Below are 21,078 nucleotides of genomic sequence, written 5' to 3' on the forward strand. Positions count from 1 at the left end.
TGAATGTTGAACCCAAATGTCAAAAAACTCCGTTCTTGGTACGGTTATAACTAAACTGCTTTGTGTTGTTGATTTTCCGACAGGGTGAATAGTTGATGATTGTTGTGCTGCCATCTTAAGTGTCGTTGATCGTTCTGATTTGTTATCAGTTGTGCAGTATTTATATTACATTCAGGTATTGGCGTATATGGCCAAATGGGGTTGTTTTGTGTAGCGTTCCTGTGTGGTTATACCTGCATTAGAATTGCTTTGTATGTACCTGTTGTTATGCCTTGGTGACTGGTGCGGTAGGTTGTGGCAGGTTGAAGTCAGTGATCTTCGCCTTTTTGCTTTTGGTGTGCTCTTATTGACCTTGCGCGTTTATTTTTGTGTGTTTTATGGCTACGTGTTTGTTCCCTGTACCTGGGAATTGGTTTTGCCGTTTGTGGATCAGCTTTAAAGGTTCAAATCTCTCGTCGGAGCTGGTACGTACATACATCCTATTTTATATGTAGAGAAAGCTAAAAAAACTAAAAAAAAAAATTAAAAATAGATGTGCAAAGAATTCGCAATGGTTTTTTCTTTCGACTATTAGAGAATACTTGCCATATGTAAAATTTAGCCCGGATGTCCGCGGATGTATGTAACTTTTTTGTCCCTAAAGTTAAAAATATAGAGAAAAAATACCTTTTCTTCTTAATAACGGATTGTTAAATATATTGAAAATACTCTAATTGCGAAAGATTTACTATTAAAAAAATTTTACTTACCTTCGAGCTTAGAATCCATCAAAAAATTATATAAAAGTGTACACATAAAAGAAATATGAAGCTTAATATTCAACAAGAATTTTGCAAATTAATCAATGAATTTTACGGCCACTCCTGCCTTCTTACTTCTATTACTCAATACATATGAGCAAAAATATCAAAAAAAGCAAAAATCCCGTTATTTTGTTTGTTTTCTTTCATTTCTCATTACACTTTTTTTGGAATAAGAACTTTGTTTTTGTCCAGCTAGCTTGTTCTACACGAAACACTGTGCGCCGCATCTATATCTACACACTAGACAGATGGTGCTCATTGAGGGCGGGCGGTTCCAGCCGAAACTCCGAAGATCGATCCGTGGGCGGAGGGGAAGTGCACCTTAAAGGCACAGCGGCAGCCCCATCTGCGCACGCATCGGTTCACGGCCGAAGCCAGAACTGTGGATAGGGGGTCATGTGGTCGTATGGATGGCGGGCCAATCCTCACCTGACCAGGGCGAATGGGGGGACAAGTAGCCCGAAGGTACCCGCCCGTCGTCCAGGCAAATTAAAGGGTAAATCATGCCACAACCGTTTCCCCTTCTCCCCAGCTAGCTAGGGGAGCGGTTACATATAATATTATTTTATAATATTAATTTTATTCACTTTGTATGTGTCTGTACAGTAAATCCGTAGCTATATTTAGTCTGATTACTTGCTAAATTTGTAGACTAATAAATAAATAAATTTAGAAAAAAATCGGCATCTGTAAAAAATTTATATGGGAAGTCTAGTTACTAATTTTCGGACTAGGAGTAAAGTACACAAATGAAGGGGGAGTCATTAGAGCATATAAAGTTGTAAGGTGTATGATGAATGACGTGCTGATTTTGGAGATTTCTCATGAAAATGACTGCTGTTATGTCTGCAAGGTTGCATTGCTTTGAGTTTACCGCGTTTACACGACGAAATGTGCGCGTAAATGTATACAAATTGTGTAAACGATTTTTCATAAACAGTTGACAGTTCATTTACGCACTAGATAATTTTAACGTTTACACACTTTATAAGGTTTAATGAGTCCCCCTACTATCTTTTGGCAAACAAGGTCATAAACTTATAAGATTTATCATTAAAGGGCTATTATTGTGAGATACAATCCGATTTACTGTTGGGCGAGAAGGCAAAAACTCCATATCTACGGCAGAGATGTGATGCATTCGTACATGGAATGCGTTTCTGTCCATATGAAGATGTCCTTGGCATATCTACCGCAAAAGGGTTCCAATCATTACTTGTTCCTGGGTCTGGTGAACCAAATTACGATGCTTTAGAAGACAATCCATACCAATCTAAGTCACAACGAAGAGAACATGAAGTACACGCACTATTAGAGAAGATACCTCCAGAATTAATAACTTTGGATCCAAATGAAATTGCTGCAGTCGATGTGCCTACATTGCAAGAAAAAGTAGATGCCAAGCGAGCATTATTCCATTTAAAACCACCTAAATTAGACTTCAAATCACGTCACAAAATGAAGGGAAGGGGAGGAAGTGCGAAGGCATCACGAAACAAGCAAATTGTTAAGGACCTTAAAAGAAAAGTACGTACTAGCAAATAACTAATGCCTAACAAATCTTTATGCATTTGTGTTTTAAATATTTTACAGGAGTTTCTTAAGGGTATTCAGAAATCAAAGAAAGCGGTCGTTAAACAACATCAAACAAGTGATGTTGATTTTATACCGCTTGAGGCCAGCAAGTCATCTGTACTTGATCGATTTAAGCCCAAAGATATAAAGAAGAATTTTTCCAAATAAGTTGTTACTACCATCTTCTTTGTATTAATATATAATAATAAAAATATTCAAATCAAAATGACAAGGAACAAAAAACTAAAAAGCGAAATACACCATTTGAGCATATTTTTTAGGGTCACTCACAAATTGTCATCAAATTCCTCGAACGGGAGTCTAAGGAAACTGGCAGTTTCAACAAGGGCGGACCATAGGGAGATTGGTGTTAAATGCGTAGGTTCCACATTACAATTAAAAGGATGGTTGGTGTCATGTGGGGACACATCGCATGCAGGACATACATTACCTATGTCAGGGTTGATTCTGGACAATAAGAGTTTAACCTGTTAATATTATATTTATCGATTTTAGATTTTTGTACTTTTACTAATCGAATTTCTCTATTGTTGTTGTTGTTGTAGCGATACGGTTGCTCCCCGATGGTTTAGGGAGTGATCGATGTGATGGTCCTTTGCCGTTTACAGATCCGGTACGCTCCGGTAACACAGAATCATTAAGGTGCTGGCCCGACCATCTCGGGAACGATTTCTCTATTCGAATAGTTGATTTATTTAGATTATTCGAATAATCGCAACTCAACGATCATTCTATTTTCAAAATCGCATATTTTTCGGTATTGCATACTGTTACGAATATTAGCAAAACTAAGGGGTGCTGCTATCTCTAAGCCGATGCTAAGCAGTGACGCGAATTCATATCAATAATTCAATCATTATGTATCTACATAAAGAAACAATAATTGCGTCTACACATATGTACCGTGTACGTATACGAGCAGCGGAGAGTCAATGCACAAACACATGCATATATCTGAGATACTCCTGAAAGTATGCAATGAGAAAAGCCATAAAATCGTGCAATTGTAGTTACAGCTGAGAAGTTTGAGAGCTAATGGCAACTAGTAGATTCTGGAAGCGCCTAGAAGATGCGAACGTTGAAATCAGAGAGTATATGAGGCAGCAAATGTAGAGGCGCTGGAATTCAGTTTGAGTTGAGCTATCAAGCAGTTATTGATTAAGCACGCAATCTGGCGGGCAATAGTAAAGTTTCATTTGAACTATCAATCAGTTTGGTTATTAAGCAAGCTAGTTGCAAAGTATGTGTTATTGTGAAGTACTTTAATAAAGGTCATTTTTCCATTATTCAATATTGGAGTTATTTATTCAACAGTTTAGTGATACGAACTTAGCAAAAGGGCAAATAAGAGGATTTGCAGTAAATTCGTTACAATTGGTGTCAGAAGAGGAATTGTTGAATAAATTCCGAAGATTGGGAATACAACTAGGACATGGCAAAGTTCAGTGAATTGAAGATCCAGCAACTGAAGAAGGAGTTGGAGAGCCGTGGATTGAATACAACCGGCATTAAACTCGAACTTCAGGCACGACTACGAGAGGCATTAGAAGGAATTGACGTGGAAGAGTATGACTTTCATCTTGAAGGCGAGGAAACAACAAAAATGGAAGAGATAGTTACGCAGACAGTTACGAGCACAGACTTGAACATGATTTTGGCTGCAATATCTGCTCAAACATCGACAGTGGCTTCTCAACTGGAATCGCAAAAGACAGATATAACATCTCAACTGGCATCTCAACTAGAAGAACAGAAAACTTATATGTCATCTCAACTAGAAGAACAGAAAACGTATATGTCATCACAGATGGAATCCCAAGAGACACGAATAACATCAAAGATGGAAACACAACTGAAAGAACAAGAGCCACGTATAACAGTACAACTCGAAGCGCAGGAGGCGTGTATATCATCAAAACTCGAAGCGCGTATGGACGAGAAAATAACGCAGTTTGAGGAAAAAATCGAAGCCGAGGTGGATGCTTTGAGAGGTCGTATACAGGAGTTGCAATTACATCGTCCAGCTGTTTCAGCAAGCAATCCAAAGATAAAAACACCATCCTTTGACAGTTCTATTCCTTTCCAGGTCTTTAAGCTTCAGTTTGAGAAGACCGCAGCAGTGAACAACTGGAGTGCTGAAGATAAAGTTGCTGCACTATTCGTAGCATTGAAAGGACCAGCTGCCGAAATCTTACAGAGGATTCCAGAGTACGAACGGAACAGTTATGAAGCATTGATGGCTGCTGTAGAACGACGTTATGGAAGCGAGCATAGAAAACAGATATTCCAAATTGAGTTGCAAAACCGCTACTAAAAAGCAAATGAGACATTGCAGTAGTTTGCTTCAGATATTGAAAGATTGGCTCATCTTGCAAATGCGGACGCACCCGTGGAATACACCGAGAGGGTAAAAATCCAGAGTTTTATAAATGGCATAAGGGACGCCGAAACAAAGTGAGCTACATACGCAAACCCAAAGCCAACATTCGCAGAAACGGTGTCACAAGCTCTCATTCAGGAAACAGCGTCGCTTCTGTGTAAGCCAGTTTTCAAAGCACGCCGTGTGGAAGTAGAAAGACCAGATTGGGTGGACACAATTTTGGAAGCACTGAAGGGATCACAACAGAAAAACTGGAGTTATGAAATGTTTCAAGCGCGGGAAGCCCGGTCACATTGCACGTCATTCCGATCTTGGTGCTGGTAGTTCCAACTTGAGTGGCCGCAAACGCACAGCTGGAGGAGATGAGCAAGAGCGTGCCAGATGTAAAAATCGAGAGCTACCTCCAGCTATTGAATTTCCTGTGATATCTGTGTCGCAAATTGGAAGGAAATCAAGCAGTCTTACCGTCAGAGGGAATGTGGATGGCAAGGAGCGTGTACTGACTGTAGATACGGGCGCATCTCATTCCTTGATTCGATCTGATTTAGTCAACAGGAGAGTAAAACCGTTACCTGGAGCAAGGTTGCGTACGGTCACAGGCGAGTATAACCAAGTCCAGGGAGAAGTGATATGTGAAGTCCCAATTGGGAAGGTCATGGTTCTACACAAATTCGTTGTGGCGAAGATCGTTGAAGAAGTCATATTGGGAGTGGACTTCTTGGTTGACCATGACATCAAGATCGATATGCAGAGAAGGGTGATGCGTTATGAGAACCAGGATATACCACTTAACTTCAAGTTGGAGAAAGGGTTCAGTAGTAATCGAGTACTGGTGGAGAAGACTCGACAAATTCAGCGCGTCACCAATCACCATCACCGCTAGAGAGGTTGAGGACGCCATTGGTCGTGCTAAACCATCCAAAGCAGTGGGCCCAGACGGCATAGCCATGCCGATGCTTAAAAACCTAGGGAAAGAGGGTTTCAAATATTTAGCGCATGTCTTCAACCTGTCTCTCTCCACCTTTGCCATACCCGAGAAATGGAAAATGGCCAAGGTGGTCCCGCTACTAAAGCCTGGGAAACCAGCTAACGTAGGTGAGTCATATCGTCCGATATCTCTCCTATCGCCAGTGGCAAAGACGATTGAAGCGATTTTGCTCCCTTATTTCCAAGCACATTTGCAGCTAGCCCCTCATCAGCATGGCTTCAGAAAACTACATAGCACTACCTCCGCGCAAAATGTCATTAGCACCCAGATAAATTGCGGTTTGAATCAATACCCCCACCATAGAACAGTACTCGTAGCGCTAGACCTATCAAAAGCCTTTGATACGGTCAACCATGGCTCATTACTGCAAGACCTGGAAGGGTCTACCCTTCCCCCATGTCTTAAAAAGTGGACCGCAAATTATCTGGGTAGTCGGCAGGCATCGGTGCAATTCAGAAACGAAACATCAAAACCAAGGAGAATTAAACAAGGGGTGCCACAGGGTGGTGTCCTATCCCCACTTTTGTTTAATTTCTACATATCTAAGCTACCTTCACCACCGGAAGGAGTCACAATCGTTTCCTACGCCGATGACTGCACAATAATGGCCACAGGCCCATGCCCAGAGATCGATGAGCTATGCAATAAAATAAACGGCTATCTCCCTGATTTCTCCAGTTTTTTCGCCTCGCGAAACCTGGCATTGTCACCGACTAAATCTTCCGCGACCTTATTTACAACATGGACGCCCCAAATGTCGACCATATTGAACATCCACGTCGATGGCACTACGCTACCGACTGTCCTACACCCCAAAATCTTGGGTGTGACGTTTGATCAGGATCTACATTTTGGTGCGCACGCAACCGCAATTGTTCCGAGAATTCAGAGCCGTAATAAAATCCTCAAATCCCTTGCTGGCAGTACCTGGGGAAAAGATAAAGAAACGCTCATGACCACATACAAAGCAATTAGCCAGCCTATTGATTACGTGCTACGCGTCACCCATATGGTCGCCAAAGCCTAAAAACTACCCACTGGAAGAAACTACAGGCCTGCCAAAATACTGCTCTCAGAATCGCCACGGGCTGTCTTCTTATGTCCCCAGAACACCATCTGCATAATGAGGCGAGAATACTCCCCATCAGGGAGAGAAATGAGATGCTGACCAAACAGTTCCTGTTGAATACCCAGAAACCTAGGCATCCCAACAGACATCTGATTGACGAACCAGCACCGCCTAGGGGCCTAAGGAGTCATCTCCGTAAGCATTTTGAGGAAATACGGCACCTGAGAACCCAGCCGTATGAAGCGAAAAAACACAAGCAGGTCCTTGGTGAACTCCATAGACAGGCGTCGGACCTCTATGTCGGGAATTGCCCGGTGAATCCAGTACTTGAAGAAAAATATCCAGAACTCGCGGAAGAGGAACGCATACTCCCCAGGGAAACGTGACACGCGTGCTCAACTTCGTTCTGGATACTGTAACAGGTTAAACTCTTACCTATCCAGAATCAACCCCGACATACAAAATGTATGCCCCGCTTGCAATGTGTCCCCACATGACACCAACCATCTCTTTAATTGTAATGTGGAACCAACGCCTCTAACACCCCTTTCCTTATGGTCCGCCCCTGTTGAAACGGCAAGTTTCCTTGGACTCCCGTTAGAGGATATTGATGACAATTTGTGATCGGTCGCGGCTATTAGGTGGGGCGAGCATTGCTACAACAACAACAACAACAACTCGACAAAAACCACAGAAGTCAAAGGCAAAGGTTAATAGGTCGAATGGGCCAAATAAAGTAAAATTAAAAGTACCGGCGAGAGAAACACTGGCATTGGCAAAACCTAAAAGACGCAGGAAAACGAAGCAACGAATTTCCGAGAAAGAATGCGAGGGTAGTTTCAAGCCGGAGCGCACTACTTTTGTGAAACGTGGGAACGATACTGATTATGCGAAGCCAATCCGTCAAGCGCAAGCTCTACGAAGTAGTTCATTGGCCAAGCAACAGAGTGCGAGGGAACGATCCAGGATAATGAGTAGTAAGATGAAACACAGGTACGACAAGGAAAATAATTTGGAAGGTTTCCGGGAGGGAGATTTGGTACTGCTATACAACCCTTACCGGCGGAAAGGTGTTCCATCCAAATATCGGTGCAGTTGGGAAGGCTAAGCAGTGACGCGAATTCACATCAATAATTCAATCATTATGTACCTACATAAACGAAACAATAATTGCGTCTACACATATGTACCGCGTACGTATACGAGCAGCGGAGAGTCAATGCACAAACCCATGCATATATCTGAGATACTCCTGAAAGTATGCAATGAGAAAAGCTATAAAATCGTGCAATTGTAGTTACAGCTAATGGAAACTAGTAGATTCTGGAAGCGCCTAGAAGATGCGAACGTTGAAATCAGAGAGTATATAAGGCAGCAAATGTAGAGGCGCTGAAATTCAGTTTGAGTTGAGCTATCAAGCAGTTATTGATTAAGCACGCAATCTGGCGGGCAATAGTAAAGTTTCATTTGAACTATCAATCAATTTAGTTATTAAGCAAGCTAGTTGCAAAGTATAAGTATATTGTGAAGTACTTCAATAAAGGCCATTTTTCCATTATTCAATATTGGAGTTATTTATTCAACAGTTTAGTGATACGAACTTAGCAAAAAGGCAAATAAGAGGATTTGCAGTAAATTTGTTACAATACTAAGGGCTTTTAATTACCAAACGTGTTCGGAATTATTTATGATTTTTATTTCGATATTATTTCTAACCATTTTGAAACTATTTCTAATGGCCATTCCTCTAATCTTTCTAAAAATCGTTCTGACCTACCATGAAGAGTCCCGAAATATTTTCAAAAATCATCCCGAAATTACCACAAAGTGATCCCTAAATGACACAGAAAAAGACCACAAATTTACCTCGAAAGAAGTACTACGAAATAGTCCCCAAATGATCCCGACAGTCCCTACAACCATCCCGATATGGCTCTCAACCATCCCGAAATGACAACGAAATAGTCTCTAAAACCGTCTAGGAGTGACTGAAATTATTCCGAAATAACTACGGAAGACAATACCCTACCGCTCTGCTTCAAAAAGCTGTTCGTACGTAGTTGTTATTTTGCTATTAACTGCGCTCTAAAATACCACTTGCTCATATATGGCTCAAAGCATTACTATCACTCTTTAAGCATTGACTCGACTCTGCAATCTATTCATATTGACACCCATTTATTGCTACTGCTGCTCTGGTGTAGTATATACAAACATCACAAGGTCTTATCTTGGTACGATATGGAGTCTACCTAGGCTCACACAATTTTAAGGATAATGGCATCCGGTTGCAAGGCTACTCTATTATATTCCATGGCGGGATGGCCTAGAAGGTCGCATGTGGTCATAACAAATCGTTCCCGAGATGGTATTGTTGTTGTTGTATTAACGATAAAGACAATCCCCGAGCGGGTTAGGGGATCAGAATATACCCGCGGTAGGTATGCCTATCGTAAGAGGCGACCTGAAGGTTTAATGTGGCCACATACATCGTTCCCGAGATGGTCGGGCTAGCACCTTAATGGTGCCGTGGTACCGGAGCGTACCAGATGTGTATCCGACAAAGGACCATCACACTGATAACACTCCCCAAAGCCTTCGGAGAGCAACCTTATCGCTACAACACTCCCCGAAGGCTTTGGGGAGTGTTATCGATGTTGATGGTCCTTTGCCGGGTATAGATCCGGTACGTTCCGGTAAAAAAGCACTATTAGGCACTAGCCCGACGCTCTCGGGAACGATTTATATGGCCACAGTAAACCGTCAAGGCCACCCCATAGTTCCATGAGGAGCTTGGGGTCGCCAGAGCCTCGTCTGTTAATGAAACAGGATTCGCCGCGGGTAGGTGAGGTTGACAATTGGGTTGAAGAAGCTATATATTGCGCTGGCAACCCCTTGAGAGGGTTGAGCTACACAACCCCTTGAATCCCTACCCGAGATGGTCGGGCTTGGTACCGGAACGTACCGGATCTGCATCCGGCAAAGGACCATCAACTCGATAACACTCCCCCAGGCCTTCGGGGAGTGTCCTTATCGCTACAACAACAACACAAGCAGGTCCTCAGTGAACTCCATAAACAGGCGTCGGACCTCTACAGAATTGCCCGGTGAATCCTGTACTCAAAGAACAATACCCTAAATTTGCAGAAGAGGAATACACACTCCCTAGGGAAACGCGAGTCACTCTAGCTCAACTTCCTTCTGGATACTGTAACAGGTTAAACTCTTACCTATACAGAATCAACCCCGACATACAAAATGTATGCCCTGCTTCCAATGTGTCCCCACATGACACCAACCATCTCTTCAATTGTAATGTGGAACCAACGCCTCTAACAACCCTCTCATTATGGTACACCCGTGTTGAAATAGCAAGTTTCCTTGGACTCCCGTTAGAGGATATTGATGAAAATTTGTGATCGGTCACACCTATTGGATGGGGCGAAGCTCTGCTACAACAACAACATGTACACGTAAACATTAAAGCTAGCAACACTTATGTAGAAGGCGACGAAGAGCTATCTCACACACACAGATGTGGTCATCAGCCGAAGTAGTTACTCACACATACACACGCATATGGCTATGGGAGAGGCGTGGACAACAGATATACATGTATATAGCTGTTTACCAAGCAGGAGATACAAGAGTTCTAGAAGGTGAAACGTCTAGACCTTTGGAGAAATATGCGGGCGAGGCAACAGAGAGTATGAAAGCAGCGTAAGCTGAGTAATAATTAATCAGTTTTGATTTAAACACGCTATTGATTGTGAAGTATAAGTGTGAAGTAGTACTCCCAAAGTAATCTAAATAAAGGCAGTTTGCTATACTTAATACTGGAGTGATTTATTCAACAGTTTAGCGATTCGAACGTTAGCAGAAGGTTTCAAATAAGCGGAATTTCCCTAAATTCGTCACAATAGTTATTAAAAAAATTAATTATTTTCTTTTTAATATACTGTGGCGAATGTTGACATCACGCAACAACAAAAACATGAAGCAGCCACACTTGTGTACATGAATACATCAGTCATCATTTACAAACATACATACAATTCAACGAAGAGATATCTCACACACACACATGTAAGTAGTTACTCACACATACACACGTATATGGCTATGGGAAAGGCGTGGACTACAGATATGCATTTATATAGGATACATATCCAATATGAATTATTGTAAATATTCTGAAATCTTAAATCCAACTAACTTTATTTTTTCAATTTGAAATTACAAGCAAAAAGTAATTTGATCAAATTATAAAATTATTAAAAGAGAATAGCAAGTTAAAAACCAACAGGTATCGCAACAGTATTCCCCGCCAGACTTTCAATAAATAAAATGTTTGAAAGTCGAAATGTTTGATTAACTTTCTTGCAGACTTCCAGATTTTTCTATTGTAATGAAAGCAGGCTTCAATCTGTCAATAGAGATATTCAAACTTCGATCTCCAACCAAAATAGTATAGAACTTGGGAAAACGTTTTTTAATTTCATATGGTCCGTCGTATGGTGGTGTGAGTGATGAACGTATTTTATCCACACGAACAAACACATGCGTCACATCATTTAATTTTTCATTAACAAACGGTTTTGTAGTCGAATGATGAGCTGCGTCTGCAGGTCGGATGGTTTTGATTAGCTGAGTAAATTCCTTAACAAACTCTTCCTGTGGTTTGAAATGACTATCGATAAACATTTCGCCAGGTAATTTAAGTACAGTCCCGTAAACCATTTGTGATGGACTTGATCCGATGTCTGGCTTGAATGTTGATCTTAATCCCAACAGGACAATCGGTAAATGCTCAGTCCATTTTAACCTATTAAAACACATTAACGACGCTTTCACAGTTCTATGCCATCGTTCAATAATTCCGTTAGACTGAGGATGGTAAGCGGTGGTACGAAGATGATCAATGCCGAGAATCAGAGAAAGTTCACTAAAAATATTTGAACTGAACTGTCTTCCTTGATCAATAGTTAAACGAACCGGTACTCCAAAACGTGAAATCCAACCATCAATTAATGCTTTTGCAACAGTTCTTGCGCTAATATCTGTGATAGGAATTGCTTCTGGCCACCTGGTATAGCGATCAATGATTGTAAGGCAATATAGAAAACCATTTGATGGTGGCAGTGGACTAATAAGATCTATATTGATATGTTTAAATCTTTGTGATGGCAGACAATATTTTCCAAACGGTGATGCAGAATGCCTACTAACCTTAGACCGTTGACATTGAATGCCGCCATCTACAAACCTGCATATGTGGCCATACAAAACATTGTCGAATAGTGTTGAAATTGGATCTGGCGCTGGTATGTGCAATATTGTGAAATTTCAATATAACCTTCTCCCTGAACGACTTCGGAACAAAAGGCCGCGCGTACAATTGGTTTTGAACAATTTGGCAGCTGAATAGATTTAAGTTTTAGAGAAGTGGTAGAGGAGTTAAGAAAAATCTGTAATTCTGGACAATTTCGCTGAGCATCTGCCATATGTTCTAAATTAATAACGTCGCGATCTGATTTTAAAGACTCGATGCGAGATAACGTATCCGCAGTTATATTTTTTCCGCCTGGTACATATACGATACGAGTAGAAAACTGTCCAATGAAATCGAGATGCCTAATTTGACGTGGAGATGAAGTCATGTTTTTTAGTGAAAGCAAATGAAAGGGGCTTATGATCAGTCCATATTTCAAAATCTCTGCCTTCAAATGCAAACCGAAAGTACTTAATACCAAGATAAATGGCAAGCAGTTCGCGGTCATAAGTGCTATACTTTTTTTGGGCATTCGAAAGTTTCTTGGAGAAAAACCCAAGAGGCTGAGTTAACCCAGCATTAATCTGATGTAAAACAGCCCCGACAGCTGTTTCACTTGCATCTGTGCATAAAACGATCTCCGCATTCAACTTGGGGTGTGCTAAAAGCGTTGCATTAATTAGTGCCTGTTTGCACGCATCAAAGTTTTGAAGAGTTTTCGAGTCCCATTTAATTGGAGTCTTGTCCTTCTTTTTGTTACCCTTAATTAAATCAATGAGAGGTTGTTGATGTTCAATAGCGCGAGGAATAAATCTTCTGTAAAAGTTTATCATATTTAAAAAATTTTTAGCTCCATAGCAACTGTAGGAAGTGGATAATTTTTGATTACATAAATTTTTTTGGACAGGGACGAATCTCTTCCGATGAGATGAGATGCCCTAAAAAAATTAGTTCCCTTTATCCAAACTCACACTTAGATGGATTAACTGTTAACTGAACATTTTGAAGTCGTTCAAAAACTTGTTGAAGATGGTTGATATGTTCAGAAGGTGATTCAGATGCGATGCAGATATCATCAAGATATGAAAATGTGAAGTCTAAATCTCTCAAAACTTCGTTCATAAATCGCTGGAAAGTTTGAGCAGCATTACAGAGACCGAATGTCATATGCGTAAACTCAAAAAGACCAAACGGAGTAATTATCGCTGTCTTCGGAATATCTTGCTCACGGATGGGTATTTGATTATATGCTCTATTCAAATCTATTTTGCTAAAAATAGACTTACCGTACATTATGTTGCTGAAATCCTGGATATGGGGAAGTGGATACTTATCTGGAACAGTTTGTGCATTAAGTGCACGATAGTCTCCGCAAGGACGCCATGTACCATTAGATTTACGAACCATATGCAAGGGTGATGCATAAGGACTTTTTGATGGTCTACAAATGCCAACTTTCGTTAGAAAGGCAAATTCTTCCTTTGCCGCTTGCAGCTTTTCATCCGTAAGTCTTCGAGGTTTGGCAGTTACAAGTGCTCCGCGAGTTTCGATCACATGCGTTGTTGAAAACTCAACTGGTAGCGCAGCAATCTTATTGAGTTGAGTAATATCAGGAAATTTCAATAAAAGAACGGAATACCTGCACGATGAATCAAATGATTTTATTGATATTGTTCCAATGCCACAAGCATGAAGACATCTTGTTTTTAATTGGGTGAGATTGTCAATCAAGAGAATTTTTGACATCAATTAGTAAACCAAAATAATAGAGAAAGCCTGCACCAATGATGTTGTGATTGGATTGTGCGATGACAAATTTCCACTGGAAAGACTGCCCCAAACCCAAGTCAATTGATAAATGAGTGGTTCCAAAAGTAGAAATAGCTGTGTTATTCGCTGCGTAAAGTTGAGATGATGATGTTTTTGAATGTGAGCTCTGAAACGAAGATGCACTGACTACGGAAACGTCTGCTCCAGTATCAATTAAAAACTTTCGTTCCGAGGATCGATCTTTAACGAAGAGGCGAATAGATGAAGTGAGATGATTATTGTTGTTGACTAAATGTTGTGTTTTTTATCTTTGGCGATGTTTGAAGCATACATCGCCAACCTATTCAGTTTTTTGAGCTGAAAGAGCACGGTGCTTTGCATTGTGTTGCACTTTCCCCGAATTTGTTGTGATACCAGCAAACTTTAGATTCAGCTTCCTGAGAATATGATTTTGATTCTCTTCGAGTGTCAGGATGAGCTTGATCACTGTTGAACATCTTTTCCAAACGAGTTAACGAATTTTCAATTTTTGCCATGCGTTCGGATAAGGATCTGCTGTTGTCTCGAATGGCCTTGATGTTCGAAGAGGAAGATTGAAAATCGATTTCAGCTATTTCATTCTTCTTAATGTTGTCATTAATTTCGTCGGCTACAAGAGCAAAATCTTCAATGGACATCATTGGACTGCTCTTAGCAACGCCAGCGATGACCGCACGCGCAGCAGTTGGCAGACGCTGCAACCAAAAATCCTTGATTAATTGTTGGTCTCTTCTTACATTTGTACGTTGCAGCTGGGTTAGCATGTGGCTGGGTTTGTTATCTCCGAGTTGAATACCTGATACCAATTGCTCCAAACTTGCGACGGACGATGAAGAAAACTTGGCTAAAATTGTATCTTTAAGCATCCTACATTTTTCGTTTGTAGAAGGATTTGTAATCACATCATATGCTTGATCATATAACCGCTCATCCAAATTGATGATTGTCAGGTGAAACTTTTCATCATCTTGTTGTGATGATGGCAAAGAACTGATTCCTTGAAGCATAAAAAATTATTATAAGCGCCGAAACCATGATTCCACGTTATTGATTTCATAGCCTTGTAATTTTGGAACGAGAAAGCGAGTTGCGAATCCGCTTGCTTGATGTGAATCTGCATTCACAACGTTGCTTGCATCAGAAAATTCTTCTTCTGGATCTGCATTCTGATCTCTTGAAGCATTCAGTGCTCGTGTAACGCTGCGGGTCATTGGAGGAGATGTGAACATCACGTTGAACAAAGGAAAACGGAGATTAAATAATTAAAAGTTGATGACAATTCTCTTAAGGAACTTTGAATTGCCGAGGAAAGTTGTGTAGCTGGATAAAGCGTTCGGGGTCACCAATTATAGGATACGTATCCAATATTAGTTATTGTAAATATTCTGAAATCTTAAATCCAACTAACTTTATTTTTTCAATTTAAAATTACAAGCAAAAAGTAATTTGATCAAATTATAAAATTATTAAAAGAGAAAAACAAGTTAAAAACCAACAGGTATCGCTACATGTATATAGCTGTCTACCAGGCAGGAGATACAAAAGAGTTCTAGAAGGTGAAACATCTAGACCTTTGGAGAAATATGCGGACGAGGCAACAGAGAGTATAAAAGCAGCGCAAGCTGAGTAATAACTAATCAGTTTTGATTTAAACACGGTATTTGTTGTGAAGTATAATTGTGAAGTACTACTCACAAAGTAATCTAAATAAATACCAGTTTGCAATACTGAATATTGGAAGGATTTATTCAACAGTTTATCGATTCAAACGTTAGCAGAAGGTGCATAAAAATCTGAATTCCCCAGAATTCGTTACAATTGCTGTCAGAAGAGAAATTGTTGAATAAATTCCGAAGATTTCGAATACAACTTGGACATGGCGAAGTTAAGTGAATTGAAGATCGAACAACTAAAAAAGGAATTGGAGAACCGGGGATTGAATACAACCGGCAATAAGATTGAACTTAAAGCACGGCTACGAGAGGTTATGGAGTCGGAAGGAATTAATGTGGACGAGTATGTCTTCCATCCTGAAGGGGGCGAGACATTAACCAAAATGGAAGAGAAAAATGAAACATCGCAGACAGTTACGAGCACAGACTTGAACACGATATTGGCTGCAATATCTGCACAAACATCGACAGTGTCATCACAACTGGAGGAACAAAAGACATTTCGTTAGCTTAATTTGAAAATGTGCTAAGTCACTTTTTTTGAAAAATTGTATTTTAATGCAGTTTTAAACCTGAATTCAAAATACATCGATCACAAAAAAAAAATATTTTTATTTTTCATTTTTACGTGCTTTTGGCAATGATGTGTAAATGTGCTAATACCTATATGACACTACGTTATAAGTAGTGTCATACATGCTAAAGTCGTCGGCTGTTAAAAAGAATGTGCTAAGTCAACCTGTCAATAATATTAATCTGAATTGCTAGTCATTTCTTTGTGCGCGCATTTTATTTATTTATTAAACGGTTTTATTTAGGTTGACTTGACAGGCTGCACGGCCTTTTGTAATTAAAATTTAAGTAACTTCCCGATAAGCTACAAGATTGAAGCTTGGAATATAGTTCAGAACCCGATGACAATGCAATAATAAGAAAAAAATCGCCGCTAGGTGGCGCATGGATCGAGATATTCACAAAAATCGTATTTGTGGTCCGATTTGGCTCATATTTGGAACACATAATACAATGTTTTCAAATTGTCCTCAAGTTGTTTAAAAAAGCAAAATACCCAAAAAAGGCGCCGGTTTAAAAAAAATTTTATTTGGCGATTGGCTGAAAGAATAAGCGAAATCAGTGATGCAAAATCCTTTAGTAGGTACTAGGGGCATAAACACTCATTTGAAATGATTCTTACCTCATACTTAAGTTGAGGATATATGTTGTGAGGAAACCGAAGGTTTTGTACCCTCACAACATATACTTACATATTCATTTTCAACATACATTTTATACAATAATACATTTTTATGACATGTACTATATCTTTATGAATTACACGTCAAAATACTTATATGCTGTTGTATATTGAATTATTATTTACTAAATTGAAGGGCAAACCAAACTTGTGCATTTTGCACACAAGGAAAATGTCTACATTTTCGCCCACATAAATTTCAAATATAGGTCACCCTAACATACACTAAAACATTTGGAAGGGAAGTGGATACGCACAAGACATAAAATTGCGCCGGTCAACCAACCCTTTGCGCATCCTGTGCACTCAACTACAAATACAACATACATAATAATTTGAATAAACGGAGATCAGCAGCAAGTCGCCAAAATAAGCGCCGCTACTAATTGGAATTTCTCTATACATACTTACGTACAAGCATACGACACACCAACGCACGCCATAAGCAGAAGTCGAAAACGTCAAGCGAGGCCAACGCACCAGTAGAACCAAGCGACCGCGCACACACGCATAAACACAAATGATTTAATTCAATAGGTAAAGCGAAGATTGGAAAACACGGCAGGCATACAACAAACGTATGTACGAGGTTAGGTACACTGTTCGCTATGTATATTAGGGCTCCCGAAAACTGGGATAATATATATATATATATATGTACAAACCATAAGCATGATAATGGAAGAAGGGAAAACGTCTGTTAGCATGTAAGCGTATGTATATACTAATAGAATGCAGCGAAAGTAGCGTTAGACTAGTATTAGATTTTTGCATTTCTACCTTTTATAATTGTTATAATTGTTATTGTAAAATTACTAACTGCCTGCGCGCAGTCCTACATAATTTTATAACGGAGGAATTGTTGCTAAAGAATTGTTTTTAGGAAATAACCGTCCGCCGGCGTACGAAATTGTATATAAGAGCGACAAATTGGCTTGTAAGATCAGAAGCTGGAGATAGGCATATGAGTCAGTGGGCTTCTACCACTGACCAGAACACGACCTGAAGGTTTCTACTTCATTTCGTGATTAGTTTTATATTCAGTAGGTGGTTTCTACTCCAACTGACGGAGAGCTTAGCAGAGGGGTTCTACCTCAGCTACCCTTATAGAGACAGGGCCAGAGACTATTAAGGGATATTGAATTTTTAAATAAATTTTATAACGTATTTTCAGAACTCCTTTGTTTATTTATTTCAATCGGAATAGGTTCTCCCACCAACTATGGGAACCCTGGACGGACTGGGCATACCTCAGCAAAAATAAGTCCGTCACATATGGCGCCCGAGCAGGGACGATACACAAAAACACATATGGCGCCCGAGCAGTAACAAGGTACCAAGGATATACGGAAAGCAAAACAACGAAGGCTAAGCACAGAAAGTAACTTGGAAAGTATACACAAATAAGACAATGGTAAAGGTGTAATGGGTATATTACCTCACCCGAGAGGAGCTGGTAAGTTACAACTCGTAGTTCGGGCTGGATGATACAGGAACGGTAGACGAACTAAGGAAGCGACTGGCGACGTTCATACAGGCAGAGAAGGACAACGATAAATGGCAGAAGAGGCTTACAGACCTAGCTCTACAACACGCACGGACGACATCTACACTAAACATACCACAGGCAAGTAGTCGGTCGACATCTCCAAGTGCTACTAAAACGGATGACGAGAATACACGCGGCGCATCCAACCAACACGGAGTCCCACAACCACCACTATATGCGATGGAACAACCAGGCACATACGCAACAACTATGGACCGGGTAAGAAAATGGGGTTTAAAATACGACGGGGGCAAGGATGCTCTAGGGTTCATCGAACTCGTTGAAGAACTAGCAGAGGGATACGAAATAAACGTCAACTCGATACCAAGAGCATTGCCGGAACTACTCAAGGACAAAGCGTTGGTTTGGTACTGAAATAACAACCGGAGCTGGAAAGAGTGGGACTCGTTCAAGAAGGATTTCCTAAAATTTTTCCTCAGCTCCAGATACTTCGAACAGTTGGACGACAAGATACAAGCACACATGCAAAGACCAGGAGAGAAGTTCAAGGATTATGTGCTAGCACCACAAGGGCTGATGCGACATGCCGCCTACACCGAAGATCAGAAGTTAAACCGCATATACCGCAACTCCCACAGAGAAGACCAACTGTATGTTAAAAGAGACAAGATCAGCAGCCTGGAAGAATTGGTAAGTTTATTAGAGGATTACGAAAATATCACCCCTAACAGAGATCCGATGCGACCAACGGCAAGACCATTTGTACCACGGCTTCCAGAAGAACGTTACCAATACATACAGGTGGAGGAGCGAGAACAGCGAGCAGAGGAACAACCATCCCTGAAGTCAGACCCGGCCCCAAGATACATCAATTCAAGTACAGACGATGCGGAGGAGGCGGCCATGTCGCAAACGGTTGCCGTAGCGCTCGCATCGAATTCTGCTGGACATGCGGAAAGCTAGGCACACGAAACTGTTGTAGACGAACGCAGGGAAACGGCCAGAGACCTCATTGGCACCGAGGAGTGTGGTCTCCCCAAACGCAACCTCGGCAAAACTAAACACGTTAAGACAGACAAAGGGCCGGATCTTGGCAAACATCACGTTGAATGGCGAGGAGGTGGTGGCCGCAATCGATACAGGGGCGAGCCAAGCTTTGTGAGACGAACAATGGCAAGAAGGCTGAAGACAGTTATATTCAAGACGACAGAAACGCGAGTGATACTGGGAGATGGCAGACCTAATACGATCATAGAAGCGGTAGATGCAGAAGTGAGAATGGGTAACCAAGTGCTGCGAAATGAACTGCTAATCCTACCAGGACTAGTCGACGAAGTAGTGTTTGGAACGGCTTACCTAGCGAAGGTGAACGTGGAGATGAGATGTGGAGAACAAACGCTAACCTTGAACGCAGACAATCAGGAGGAAGCGGTCACATGTACAACAATGGTCGAAAGTAGAAATGGAAGTAGTCACAAAGATAACAGCCTAAAAGTTGCGAATACAGACGTGTCGGTGAGTAAATTTCTCAACAAAGTATTACAAATGTTCGAGGAAATGTCAGGTGTATCCAACGTGGCCACGCGCAAGGTAGCGATGAGAGACGACCGCCCATAAAACAAAGGTGTTACCCGAAGAATCCAAAGGGAAAGTTACACGTGGTGGCAGATGCACTTTCGAGGCAACCGATGGACGAGCAACTAAGCACGTTGACGGTAGAGCAAGGCAAAGACGAAGATTGCAGAGATGAGAAAGGCTCCGGAGAAATTCCCAGACTATGTGATCGAGGACGGAAAGCTATACAGGAGAATAGAGAGTCAAGTTGGTGGTGAAGACGCAGTACCGTGAAAGCTATGTTTAACGACCCCACAGAGACGCAGAGTGCTGGCGGAAATTCATGACACACCAAGCGCCGGACACATGGGCGTTCGAAAATCGATTGCACGAGCGACGACGCGATATTACTGGCCCGGAATGTTCAGAGACATAAGAAAGTACGTACAACAATGTCATGGATGTCAGGTATACAAGCCTAGTCAACAACAGGCCGCTGGTAAGATGCTAACTAAAATTCCAGAAGAACCGTGGTCAACAGTGTGTGCAAACTTTGTTGGTCCAATGCCACGCTCAAAACATGATAATACAATGGCATTAGTTTTCGTTGACAGATTTTCAAAATGGGTGGAGATAATGGCAATTAGAAAGGCAACAACAGAGAGCGTAATAAGAGGATTTAGAGAGAGAGTTTGGCACGATTTGACATTCCAAAGGTATTAATCACAGACAACGGAGCGAGGAAAGAGGAGGACAGCCCACTTAAGTGAGCTGAAAGCATACCACGCAACAACGCCGCCAACAACAAGGAATCCAGGAAGCAAAGTCATAAACAGAGCAACAAGAAGAACGCTAGTGAACATCAAATCGCGTCAATATCGTCCAATCGAACAGCAAACAATATTTCCGGGGTACAACAACAGAGAGAGAACAGCAAGGTAGCCACATGTGGTACGCTTACACGAGTCAGCGAAGAGACCGAGAGACAACAAGGCGAGAGCCAAAGTACAAGCCAACAGCTGGTAGCATACAGAGACGCTGAAGGGCAAAACAATACGGAGAATGGGCGGGCACTACTTCCGCGTACGGATCACGCGCAACGGCATGGTGACCGTAAGCTTCGCTGGGGTAGGTGAGGGGGAAGTGTGAGGACCCCAAAACCGAGGGTT

At 41.1% G+C, this 21,078-nt stretch overlaps 1 protein-coding gene across 1 annotated transcript in view; it reads left to right on the top strand.

Moving 5' to 3' along the window:
- The window catches only part of LOC137250214 (uncharacterized), a 94,117-nt gene extending 91,489 nt beyond the window's left edge, over positions 1-2,628 (top strand). The window contains exons 3-4 of the mRNA XM_067782636.1: positions 1,863-2,330; positions 2,397-2,628. Coding sequence (XP_067638737.1) covers positions 1,863-2,330; positions 2,397-2,546 — 618 coding nt within the window. The 3' untranslated portion in view covers positions 2,547-2,628. The remainder of the gene's footprint in view (positions 1-1,862; positions 2,331-2,396) is intronic.
- The last annotated feature ends 18,450 nt before the right edge of the window (positions 2,629-21,078 follow it).

This window comes from Eurosta solidaginis, chromosome 4 (genome assembly GCF_040869045.1).
Source record: "Eurosta solidaginis isolate ZX-2024a chromosome 4, ASM4086904v1, whole genome shotgun sequence".
NCBI lineage: Eukaryota > Metazoa > Arthropoda > Insecta > Diptera > Tephritidae > Eurosta > Eurosta solidaginis.